General features: G+C 56.9%; 5 protein-coding genes across 5 annotated transcripts; 3 read left to right on the forward strand and 2 right to left on the reverse strand.

The window, feature by feature from the left end:
- Positions 1–90: 90 nt before the first annotated feature.
- On the forward strand, positions 91–553 carry LTR77_000187 (uncharacterized protein; the record flags this gene model as incomplete). Its single annotated transcript, XM_064797454.1, has 4 exons — positions 91–104; positions 158–282; positions 339–485; positions 540–553. The coding sequence occupies 4 exons, from the start codon at positions 91–93 to the stop codon at positions 551–553; spliced, it is 300 nt and encodes a 99-aa protein (XP_064663688.1).
- A 706-nt stretch (positions 554–1,259) lies between these two features.
- Positions 1,260–2,728, forward strand: FUM1 (fumarase fum1; the record flags this gene model as incomplete). Its single annotated transcript, XM_064797455.1, has 2 exons — positions 1,260–1,461; positions 1,524–2,728. 2 exons carry the CDS (start codon positions 1,260–1,262, stop codon positions 2,726–2,728), a joined length of 1,407 nt encoding a protein of 468 aa, XP_064663689.1.
- A 132-nt stretch (positions 2,729–2,860) lies between these two features.
- LTR77_000189 (uncharacterized protein) lies at positions 2,861–4,064 on the reverse strand (the record flags this gene model as incomplete). Its single annotated transcript, XM_064797456.1, has 3 exons — positions 2,861–3,019; positions 3,068–3,178; positions 3,228–4,064. 3 exons carry the CDS (start codon positions 4,062–4,064, stop codon positions 2,861–2,863), a joined length of 1,107 nt encoding a protein of 368 aa, XP_064663690.1.
- Positions 4,065–5,240: 1,176 nt separating this feature from the next.
- LTR77_000190 (uncharacterized protein) lies at positions 5,241–8,910 on the forward strand (the record flags this gene model as incomplete). Its single annotated transcript, XM_064797457.1, has 2 exons — positions 5,241–8,709; positions 8,777–8,910. 2 exons carry the CDS (start codon positions 5,241–5,243, stop codon positions 8,908–8,910), a joined length of 3,603 nt encoding a protein of 1,200 aa, XP_064663691.1.
- A 1,171-nt stretch (positions 8,911–10,081) lies between these two features.
- Positions 10,082–11,555, reverse strand: LTR77_000191 (uncharacterized protein; the record flags this gene model as incomplete). The annotated part of the gene is made up of 2 exons (XM_064797458.1): positions 10,082–11,100; positions 11,222–11,555. 2 exons carry the CDS (start codon positions 11,553–11,555, stop codon positions 10,082–10,084), a joined length of 1,353 nt encoding a protein of 450 aa, XP_064663692.1.
- Positions 11,556–12,554: the final 999 nt, after the last annotated feature.

The following is a 12,554-nucleotide window of genomic DNA, read 5'->3' on the forward strand; positions in this document are numbered from 1 at the left end:
CCTAAAATCCTCACTCTGCGACTCAACACAACTTCAAGAAACCAACAATACAAATACACCAAACCAACACCAAATCGTACATCAGTAATCATGTCTGACGCTCTGTATGTGTCTCACGAGCAGGAAAGTTATGGCAACCCACTAACACCCCCACCAGCCGCCAATCCACCACCGACAAGGCCGCTTCCAACCTGAAGCCCGACAGCGAGAAGTCCACCCTCGAGCAGGGCCAGGACAAGATGAAGGGTGCCGCCGACAGCGTTGGAGGCTCCGTCCAGCCTGGTAAGAAAACTCATCTTCACACCTTCGTAATCTCCACATGCTAACACCACCTTCAGAGGGCGAGAAGTCCATGGGCCAGAAGGCCACCGACACCGTCTCCGGCACCGGCACCGGCTCGGGCGACCAGGGCAAGGGCATCGCGCAGCAGGCATCCGAAATGGCCGGCAATGCCGCTGAGACCGTCAAGGACACCCTCGGCATGAGTACGTTTCATCAAAAGAAAATACGTGTGGCGAATACTGACAAGCTTTTCACAGACCAGCAGAAGTAGACTCACCACCTACACAACTTCACAGCCGAGCTGCTCCTTTGCTTCACGGCAGACTCGCGCTAGGTTCCTACCTACTCGGATGAGATTGCGTTCATGATACCTTTCTCGATGGATTAGCATAGGGTCATGGGTCTGACAGCATAGCTCGAGTGATATCCCAGACCAGACCATAGTATGAATTGATGAGATTATCAAAACACTCTGACAACATTCTTCCTTCATTCGTGTGATTGTGGTATAGTAGTCACTGCGACACGACTTCTCACGAATTGACGTCGTCGCCGCTCTACAAAAACAACCATGAAGCTTCGGCGTTCGAAGCCGAGGCCGGTCTGCGATCCGAGATCCATTGACGAAAAGTCGACGACGGGGTACCCTGAGAACAACCTGTAGCATCACCTCCATCTAGCCGCCATTGATACTCATCTCCCTCACTGTATAGTCCTTGAGTGGCGCACTACCTACCGCAATGCTGCGTACCGCGCTCCCTCGACAGAGCCTCTCCTCGGAGCTTCCAACCATCCTACGAGCTCCATCAACACTCCCCGCAGCACGGAGAAGCTTTAGAACTGCATCGAACCGCACATCCACTGCTGTCGCCAGCAATACGCCCTCCCGACAACCTACCTCACCCCGACAACTGTCCAGAACGACCCGATCGACCCTCTCCCTCCCAATCTCAAGAGCCTTCACACAGTCCGCCAAGATGGCCGCGTCCACAAGAGCAGAAACGGACGCTTTCGGCGAGGTACAGGTCGAGAGCGACAAGTACTGGGGCGCGCAGACGCAGCGGTCGCTGGGCAATTTCAAGATCAACCAGCCGCAGGACCGCATGCCGCCGCCTATTGTGCGGGCGTTTGGGATCCTGAAGGGCGCGGCGGCGACGGTGAATATGAAGTTTGGATTAGGTGAGTAGGCACGGGAGTAGAATGTGGATGAGATGGGGATGAAGGCTTATAGGGGCATACAGATCCGAAGCTGGGCAAGGCGATACAGCAGGCTGCGTCCGAGGTTGCATCGCTGAAGCTGGCAGACCACTTCCCGCTGGTGGTATGGCAAACGGGTTCGGGCACGCAGTCGAATATGAATGCGAATGAGGTTATCTCGAATCGTGCGATTGAGATCTTGGGCGGGACGATGGGCAGCAAGAAGCCGGTACACCCGAATGACCATGTCAACATGTCTGCGAGCTCGAACGACACTTTTCCGACGGTCATGCATATTGCTGCTGTGCTTGAGTTTGAAGAGGAGCTCATTCCCAGTCTCAAGGCGCTGAGGCATGCTCTGAATGCTAAAGCAGAGGAGTTCGACAAGATCATAAAGATCGGCCGCACACATCTCCAGGATGCCACACCTCTCACGCTCGGCCAGGAGTTCTCAGGCTATGTCACCCAGCTCGACTTCGGCCTCAAACGCCTCGAATCCGCCCTCCCTCACCTCCGTATGCTCGCCCAAGGCGGCACAGCCGTCGGCACCGGCCTCAACACGTTCAAAGGCTTCGCCGAAGACATCGCCTCGGAAGTCACCAAGATGACCGGCCACGACTTCATCACGGCGCCGAACAAATTCGAAGCCCTCGCCGCCCACGACGCCATCGTCGAAGCGCACGGCCAGCTCAACACCCTCGCCACCTCCCTCTTCAAAATCGCACAGGACATCCGCTTCCTCGGATCCGGCCCGCGCTGCGGACTCGGCGAGCTCAAACTCCCCGAGAACGAGCCCGGCAGCTCCATCATGCCCGGCAAAGTCAACCCGACCCAATGCGAGAGCCTGACCATGCTCTGCTGCCAGGTCTTCGGCAACCAAGCCGCCGTCACCTTCGCGGGAAGCCAAGGGAACTTCGAACTCAACGTCTTCAAACCCGTCATGATCCGCAACCTCCTGCACAGCGCGCGCCTGCTGACGGACGGCATGCACTCGTTCCGCGAGCACTTGGTGGAAGGCATGGAGGCGGATGAGAAGAGGATTAACGCGCTGCTGCATGAGAGTTTGATGTTGGTGACGTGTTTGAATCCGGTGATTGGGTATGATATGGCGAGTAAAGTGGCGAAGAATGCGCATAAGAAGGGGCTGACGCTGAAGGAGAGTGCGATGGAGTTGGAGGCGTTGAGTGAGGAGAAGTTTGATGAGATTGTTCGGCCGGAGTTGATGATTGCTCCCGGGGAGAGGAAGTAGGCGTGTATATTAGGTGAGGAAAGGAGGGTTGTGTATTATCTATGTTGTCTATGTCTATCTTCTTTTCTTGTCGAGCACACTCATGCCTCTGTGGCTGGCCAAGACTCGACGGCTACTGACTACGATAGGTCCTCACGCCCAAGTCGCCATCGCTGCCATGATCCCGCACCCAAACACCAACGCCGCAACGGCTTCCAGACGGGATCGCGTGCTCAAGGTGGCGTAACTCTTCTCGCTCAGGAGATCTTCTCCCAGCAGCTGCACGAGCCCGGCGTACAGTATCATCCCCGCCTGAGATGGAGTCAGCATGCTTTGTGGGTGTTCGTTGGACGCACTCACCGAGATAGCATTCGCCACCCCGACGACCAACAGCGCAGTCGTGCCCTCCGGATCGTAGGTCTTTCGAAGACCTAACCCGATCGCTTGTCCGAGGGGACACGTCAGACCGTACTGCGACTTTTATCAGCCGTCGGGCCACGTCCTGGAACGGGATACTCACAGCAAACGCCATCCCCCACGGCTTCACACTCCTCACACTAAACCTCTCGATTCCAGCGATGCGTGCGCCCAGCCCCCGCCCCTCGAAGATCTGATGGATCGCTATGGCCACCATGAGAGCTATGAACGTCGTCCCGGTGGACAGGGAGATGGAGAGCCCGATGAAGACGCTGTGGAACAGGATCCCGGCTTCGAGCAGCAGGCACTGCAGGATCCGGCGCTGGTCCGCTTGCTGCGCTGTCAGAGTATCCGACTGAGCTTCGACGCTGTCGCTCTGCGATCCGCGGTCGTCGGAGGTCTCGCAAGGGCAGATGAGGTCGGCGGCGCGTTCATTGCCCGTCGCGCAGACCTGCGTCGTCTGCTTCATCTGCCGACCGCTCTCGTCATCACCACCTCCCACCCCTTCCACAGCACACGCACACCTCACCCCCCGCAACTCAAACCCCATCTCCACCCCCGCCACCGCCAACGCCCCTACCATCGCAATGCAACCAGGCATCGCCGCATATCCCTCCCTCCACACATGGGGCAAGCACTCGTTCCAGAGATTCTCGAAGGCCGTGGGGAGCAGGTGGCAGAACGCCAGCGCGATCAGGACGCCGGTGCCGAAGTGCCGGCTTATGAAGAGGGCGTGGCGGGAGATGGAGAGGCGGGGGTGGGGGCGCGTGAGGGTGGGGAGGAGGCAGGCGGTGGTGCCGCAGAGGAGGATGAGGAAGAGGGCGAGGATGTGGAGGGGGGTGTTGTAGGAGGTGGTGGTGGGTGGGGAGCTGCATTTGGGGGGTTGGGTGGCTCGTGGTGCGAGGGACTTGAGGTGGTCTGGGGTGGAGGGGGGTAGCATCTTGGTGCTGTTCTTGGGTTGGTGAGAAAGAGGATGCTCTTGTCGAAATTCCAGACATCGATGGTCTATAAGAAGGAGGTCGAAGGAAATGCCATCGACATCAAGGTGGACAGCCATCAATGTGGCGACGTAATCGAAAGATGGGACATGGTCAAGCTTGTGACAGATTTCTGACTTACTGTACCTCCATGAACACTGCTTGAACATAAAGATCAAACGAGTCTTGCTGCTGGTCCAGCTACACGCTGCTGAAACAGCCATCTTAGCCCGCAAGACTTCGTGCTTCAACATACAACGCATATCAAAGGGCAACGCTCGTTGACGAAGCTCCAGGTCTCCAAGGCTTCGACATCCGAGACTATATAGCAGCTCCGTGGCCGTAGGTACCTGTAGTGGAGAAGTAGAGCTGCGTCGATTGGTATCAGGTACATAGTAGTAGGTCGTCAGAATCCTTCCGTTCTGTTGCTTTTCGTTGTTGGTATGCCAGAAGGTGGTCGTTGCTGGTCCCGCGATGTATCGATGTAGTGGTACCTGGGTAGACCAACATGCTACCGTTCTCCTCCAAGATGCCGGTGTCAACCTCACTGCCGTCCATTGGACAACGGCGCCACTGTGGCTTAATCTTTAGACCCTTCTTCTGCAGGAACGATCGACCTCTGACATGTGATTGGAGCGCAACCACGAATACGCCTCGTTAGAGCCCGCGTTCGACGGTCACGCTCTACCTCCTGAGACACTCGACGACGCCAATACCGCTGGCCAGCAGAACATACGACTGTCACGTCTCCTTCGTGACGCGGTCCAGATACGCGATGCCCGGTTATCGGTCTATCCGCGCTCGCTCAATCTGAAACACCCTCCATTTCCCGACGACTCGAGACAGCGTGCGCCGCAGCAAGCAACTTCGAAGCAGGAATCCTCGTCGTCGTACGTTTCGCGGACCACGTCCGAGCCGCCTTGTTTCGTGTCGTCGGGCGTCGTCGATGTTGGATCACGTTGGAGAGGGCGAAGTGTTGCTTATTATACACTGCCTGTTGCTCGCGTGAGACCAACGACGGCCTTGACCTACAGTACCCCGCGTCAACCCCCCGTTGCTGGATCAAGAAAAGCAGAAGTGATCGTTTGGCGATGTGAGGTTGGCAAAGACAAGAGCTAGAAAGGACCGTTCTGCGAAGCATGGCGTATAACACGAACGGAGCATACGAGGCTCCACGGCGGCAATACTATGCTCAGCAGCAAGCACCTGTCCAGAACGGCTACGGAGGGCATTACCAAGACCAGTATGATCGGAATGGTCAGCAATACTACGGTCAAGCCTACGATGCTGGATATGATCAATCGCAAGGGCCATACATGCAGGACATGAGGCAAGGACCGCCGCCGCAGTCGCCGGAGTACTACGACCACTACCAGGTGGGCGGACACCCACCGAATGGGTACGCTCCCGCACCACAGCCGCAGCAGGAACGTCACTATGATCCGAGGTATAGGCAAAGGCCTGAGCAGGGTAGACAACATGGTTACGAACAGCATGCTGGGCAACGACCGCCGAAGCAATCGCCACCCCGGCAGCAGGCCGCCATTCGGCCAAAGCCAAGTCAGGGCAGGATGTATGCGCCGGAGCCGCCACAGCAGCAGCAGCAGCAGAAGGCGATTCGGCCGAAGCAAAGTCAAGGTCGCATGTATGCACCAGAGCCACAGCAACAACAGCAGACGTATGACCAGCAGAGTAAGCCGACCCGGGAGCAGCGTCCTCGACCACCACCTGTTGTGAATGGCCGGCCTCAAACCGCTCCTCAGCCTGAACAGCCGCCGGAAGCAGCAAAGATGACTATGGAGCAGTGGAAGGCCAAGGAGAAGGCCAGGATGCACCAAGAAGCGCTCTCGCCGCAGACTGTGGCGTGGGACAATGCTTTTCCTGTCTTTCCGACCCTTCACAGCAAGTCTAGGCCAGGGACCGCGAATGGTAGTACCGAAGAGGCTGGCCGTGCGTCTACTGATGTACAGTACGATGAACGGCCTGCTATTGCTCGTGACGACAGCCAGAGCAATAGATCCGAACCCACAGAAATTCAGCAGCGTGGGCTAGAACGGCCTGCGTTAGATCACAAGCCGGTGTCGTTTGATACTACCCAGAACCTGCCAAAAGCTGCACATGCCTCCCCACCGACTCATCAGCGCCCGCAATTACATCGACAAGACTCCAATATGGCACCTATTCCTGTCGAGCAAAGTGCTTATCGCCAGCAGCAGGTGCAGGTCCAGCGGCACCCGCAACCCAACATGCAACCGACAGAACGCTCACGTCAACCGCAAATGAACGGCCATGACAGGTCATACCAAGGTGACGCGAGCAGGATGTACGAGCAAGCAAACATCAACGCGGGACATCCTCGTCAGCACCAACCGCGCCCACCGATGCAGCCCATCGATACTCGGCATGTTCAGCAGCAGCAGCCGGCATTCCTTGACCACGGACCACTTAGCCCTGCTGTGGTACCGCCGCGGTCAGCCAGTGCCCATGGCGCTCGCGCAGGTCCTGGCCAACCCTTGATGAGCCCGACTTCAGCGTATTCACAGGCGACGCCGCAGGACCCTTACGGTATGTCGATGCAACAGAACCAACCTGGGTATGCGCAGACGCCAACCTATGACAGCCAGCGGGGTATGTACAACGACCACCGTGTGCCGCCTCCAGTCACTGCGGCCCCCATGAGCCGGGCCGATCAGATCGAATCAGAAATGCCTGACTTCGACAGTGCGGCACACGGAGGAACATCGTTGCTACATAAGCGAAGTCAAATCACTAGGCGTCCAATTGACACTCATGCTCAGACTGATATCGCAGAGCTACCAAGTCCTACGCCTCCACCGAACCATCTGCAAAGACCAGGCGAGTACCCAATGCCTACTCAGCATGAGCGCTTCTACGATCAACAACAAGACGCTCGTTCAAGATCGCTGCCAGAAACGCAGAGCCCGCCGCAAAAGTACAGCGGGATCCCTAATGGTCATGTGTATGAGGTAGCTGGCGACCACGGCTACCAACAACGCTACGACGAGAGGTATCAACAGCCGCATCCTCCTAATGGACATCCACCTCAGCATTATGCACAGCGGCCCCAGCCTCCATATGCTAGAGAGAATGTCCCAAGAAAGTCAATGGACGATGCCAGGCCAATGCCACATCGCCAGGGCCCTCCGCCAAATATGCAGCGTCTTCCAACCAACGCGCGACATCCCCCAGGCCAATATCCACCTCAACAGAGACCACCTGGCGATCGAAGCGTGTCTGGCCCAGCAGCGCCATTCGACCCAATGTCAGAGCGAGCGGGGAGTGCGCCACCCCGACAAGCGGTACAAGGTCCGCCGGGTAGAGGTGCGGCGGGTCCGCCAATGGGCGCTCCATTAGCGCAGCAGAGGAGTCATCCCGAACAGCACGGTCAACGACATAACAGCAACCCGGATTCGCTGCCTCACCATCCAGCGCCAGTGCGTCCGGGGTTGATGGAGGGTGGTCCAGGGTCGGCTGCAAATGGAAAGCCACCCTCTGTGCGGAACTACAACAACGGCCAGCCTGCACAGCACCAGCGTCAGGCCTCTATCGAGACGTCTTCGCAGCCTATCACACACGCTGAGCTCGACCGACTAAGAGCCTACGTCTCCGCGAACCCGCACAATCAAAAGCAGGCTTTGATCCTGGCGAAGAAGTTGGTAGAAGCAGCTACTGTGTTGGCCTCAGAAGGCGGCCGTGCGGATGCCAGAACGACCGCGAAGAACCGTGAGCGATATATCATGGACGCCCACAAGATGGTCAAGAAGCTCGTCAGCGCCGGCTACCCCGAAGCACAATTCTACCTCGCCGACTGCCACGGCTCCGGCGATCTCGGACTGGAAGTCGATCCTCGCGAAGCATTCAAACTCTACCAAGCAGCCGCCAAAGCCGGCCACGGCGAAGCCGCCTACCGCACCGCCATGTGCTGCGAAATGGGCCCCGAAGACGGCGGCGGCACGAGCAAAGACTACGCCAAAGCAGTCCAATGGTACCGCCGCGCCGCCGCCCTCGGCGACCCGTCCGGCATGTTCAAAGTCGGCGTCATCGCGCTCAAAGGTCTCCTCGGCCAACCGCGCAACGTGGGCGAAGCCGTCAGCTGGCTCAACCGCTCGCTGCAGAGCGGCGGGCAGAACCCGCACGCCATGCACGAGCTGGGCTTGCTGTACGAGTCCACCAACACCAGCCCTGACGTGCGGAATAAAGTCGTGCCGGACGACGGATACGCGCTTGAGCTCTTCCAGAAAGCGTCAGCGCTCGGGCATAAGTTCTCTCAATTTCGCCTCGGACAGGCGTACGAGTATGGACAACTGGGTCTCGCGATCGATAACCGCGCTTCGATATCCTGGTACTCGAAAGCTGCGGCGCAGGGGGAGCATCAAGCGGAACTCGCGCTGTCAGGGTGGTATCTGACCGGGGCGGAGGGGATCCTGGAGCACTCGGACATGGAAGCGTATCTGTGGGCGCGCAAAGCGGCGTCTAGTGAACCACCGCTTGCCAAGGCCATGTTCGCTATGGGATACTTTACTGAGCAGGGGATTGGATGTCCGCCGAGTTTGGACGAGGCGAAGAAGTGGTATGGACGGGCGGCTTGTAAGTGATTCATCACTTATCATAAGTGTGGTGTGGTTCTGGGAAGTGGAGACTAACTTTGAGGCAGCGCATAATTTCCCCAAGGCGAGGGAGAGGTTGGAGGAGCTGAGGAGGAACGGGGGCAGGAGCTCGAAGCAGCCTGCGAATGGGAAGCTCACGCGGAATCAGAAGAAGGATGAGTCGGAGTGCGCTGTTATGTGAGGTGGTCTTCGATCATGAAAGTCTCCATGAATGGTTTGAGTTGTTATGACGGTTCACTTGCACGCGAGCATGATGTGATGCTCCCAAATGCCGTACTGCGTCGAACGAAGTGCCAGCCTTCACTTCATGAAAGTGTAATGAAGCACATTGAGCTTTCGATTCCAAGATGATGTGTAAATCTACTCTAAATGTTTGAAGAAGGCCACTAGTGCCATCGCCCGGTACGACTTCGGGTCTGCATCTGGTCGACGACATCCCATCGATCGACAGCTTCCGTGTCCAACGCGGCTTCAAAAGCTGCATGCTGCTGCATGGCTCATCAATGCTGTGCTCCCGGCACAGTGCAGCGCACGATGGCATCCTGTGCTCTGCCAGAGTCCGCTTTCACTGACGTCCTGTATGCTGCGTGGATTTATGCCCATCCTTCTCTTATGCAGATTGACCCCAATCATTCGATTCCCCTTTTTTGCAGAGGTCCTAACCAGCACATAGTTCAGCGAGCGAGGCCTGTGCGTGTCCAACGCCTGTCCTCCTGTGCCCGCTTCCTCAGACCTCACAACCTCCTCAACACATTCGGATGCGCATCTGCAGCCACAGTCAAAACCACTGGAGACCAGCTTCTGTGGTACCATCGATACACAGCATCCGCAAGGGCCACCACGGCGGCTATCCTGTCCCCATCCCTTGCATGCCATATGCGCTCCACGTGGAACGCAACCGCGCCCTGCAATCTCTTGTGCGTGCCATTGGCTTGCCATTCGGGTGTTCTAGCCTCCATTTCTGCACCCTTGCATCTTGCAGTCGCACAGGCGCTTGCGACGCGTCTACTCCATGCCCAGTGACCGGAAAATCGGAGCTGAATCTCCAACCCAGTGTCGTACAGTCGCTTCCGACACGGTCGATGGCCGCTCCTCTGTGGTCTTGCGGTTCCTTTGAAGCCAGCCCCCGCTCCGTTGTTGTATGCTTTAGCTGCGGCTCAGAAACTAGGTCTTCGTCCTCCTTAGCAAGCATTTCGCGGAAGCTCGCTGCCACAGCTACCCCAGGGCTCTCCGAGCCAAGCATGTCAACCCCCCCGGAGCAGATGACTGCCGAAGACCCGATCCCTAGCCATGTGCAACATGCCTGTAATCTTGTATGTGTTTGTGTTATGCTGTCATACCAAACAACAGCCTCATCCTGGCTGACTCGAATGGTGTGCGAAAATGGGCGTACCGCCTGGGGAGATCGATCGATTCTCCTGCAACGTGCCCAGCTGGGGACTTGTTCGATAGAACGTTCCCCCAAAGTCTGGGTTCGTCGACGTGAGCCCGCTGTTCGACTGGAACGGACTGTCCTGCAAAGAAAACGCGTGTTGATCCATAAAGCCATGCGGATGCTGTGCAATGGGCGCAGAGTGCGGGCCCTGCGCGTGAGGTATCATGGATGCATTCTGCATCTCAAGTGCAGGCGGAGCGTGTCTCAGTAGTGACTGCGAAGGCTGTTGCACCTCATCAAAATGCAGGCCGAGGTAAGGGTCCGCGTTCTGCCCAAAGCCCTCTGCGTGGCTGTAAGACAGCGATCGCGCTTGTTGCTGTTGTTGCTGCTGGGAATGCGACCAGAATTGGTTCGTTCGTTGCTGGCTGAACGCGTATGGATTCTGAGTATTCGCGGACGCTGTGGTGGCATTGTAGGGGAACGGGGCGTAGTCTCCAGGAGACGCGCCGAGACCTTGACGGTAGTAGTTGGGTTCGGAGAATTGGTTTGCTGACGGATGTGGCATGGACATTGGGTACTGGAATCCACTCGCGCCCATCCACGGTGACTGGCTATCGGGGTGATGCCGTTGGACAGGTCTGGGTTGCGCGAACTGTGCAGGGTAGTGATTGAACGCGTGTTCGTTGCGATGGCTTGAATGCGCGTTATTGCCTGGACTGAGTGTGCCGGAGCTCAGCCCCATTGGAAAGCCAGTATAACTGCTTGGGGCGTTAGAAGGGAGGACGGGAAAGCCTTCCCTCTCGTGGGAGCCATTGAAAGTGGTGCCAGATATGGCCTCTGGCGGAGTCGACGATGATACTGCAGAGGACGGTCCAGATCCGGCACCACCCTCACCAGCAGACTGAGGCGTACTGTCGATTGTGCCCTGTTGATCGACCGGGTAGAAGACGCACTCTTTCTTCAATCGAATGCAGTTCTGACATCGCCCATGCGGATCTGCATCAGCAACTAAGCATCGAATTTTGCGTCGTCGACAGTGAGCTGTTTGACGTTAGTGAATGCAGGAGGGGTGGAATGGTCGACGCGATCGCAGTCATGAATGCTCTCCAATACTTACCGCAGGCTATGGAGATCCTTTGGTAGCCGAGCTTGTTGCGTTTTTTGTCGGCATCGGAGTCAGACATGGTCAAGCCCCGCAGATGAGGCGACGAGAGGGACCGCTGGGGAGGCTTCGTTACTTTGGAGACCTTGTGTCGTGAAGGTCTTGTTGGTCGCTTGGTTCTGAGACCCGAAGGAACGGAAGTTGGTGGAGCTTCTGGCGCGATATGCACAGCGCCGGGTTCTGTCGAATCGAACTGCGCGCTAAGACCCGAAACTCCATCCCTTGATGTGCCTGTGGTAGCGGTGGATGGGTCGATAGGTGGAGGGCCATCAAAGGTGTCGAAAGACATAACGAGAGTCAAGCAAACAATCAAGTAGCAATGCCTGTTCGCCCGATTTCAGTGGTCCATGCGTGGAAGATCCAGATTCTGTGGGAGTGCGGCGCAGCATGGCAATGCGATCTAAACGAGTGGCGGCAATGCTTCCATTCACCAGTGACCTTGACGTCGGTTAGGGATCATTTCGGGCCACACCAACTGGTTGTTGAGGAACAGAGTCGGTTATGAATCTGGAGAAACACGCTTGTGTTGACTAAGGCACTCGAAATGATCCAAAGCAGTCCTCGGACTAATGATCCCAAGATTCCCAATACAGTGGTAAACGCTAACAGCAGCAATCAGTATAGCGACAAGGTTGACGGTCCTGGACACGCTTCGCCAGTTCGTCAACATGCGTGATCAACGAACGCCACGTGAATCCGTGCAAAGCTTGTGGATAAACGTCTAAAATGAAGCCAAAGAGGATGAGGAAAAAGATCTGAGAAGGCTCGAGACCAGCAAATGCATGATTAATAGTTCAAGCATCCCCAATGGGATATGTTCTGCGACGGAAGCTCCGACGACGCAAGAGCAGGTGTACCTCTGCGGTTGGCAATGATCCGCACAATAGGTGAGTCTGCTATTGAGATTGCAGTGGCAAAGACTGCCGTGGGAGCCCTTTTCGACATCGACAAGTCTGGTCGAGTCACAAGATGTCAAGATTGGCTCTCACCGTTGTGGCTGCCAGCTGGTGGATCAGGAAGTCCTCGGCTTAGGTGATCTTGCTGGCCTTGATCGCGGTTCAGCTCTAGCTTCTGACCCTGCAATGCTTGGTCTGGTCAACGGATGCGCCGTATGCGGAGGACCTCGCCCTGGCTCGCCTGGCTCCACGATAAGGATGTGGCGTAGAGATCGAAGTATCACACTCTTTTAACCGAGCCAAACACGGCGTCCCTCAGACCCGGTAAATCTCAGAATAACTCAGGACTGGCCGTCTAATAATCTTGATCCTTTGCTGACATGACTTTTCAC

This window comes from Saxophila tyrrhenica (genome assembly GCF_035928015.1).
Source record: "Saxophila tyrrhenica strain CCFEE 5935 chromosome Unknown scaffold_1, whole genome shotgun sequence".
Classification (NCBI taxonomy): Eukaryota; Fungi; Ascomycota; class Dothideomycetes; order Mycosphaerellales; family Extremaceae; genus Saxophila; species Saxophila tyrrhenica.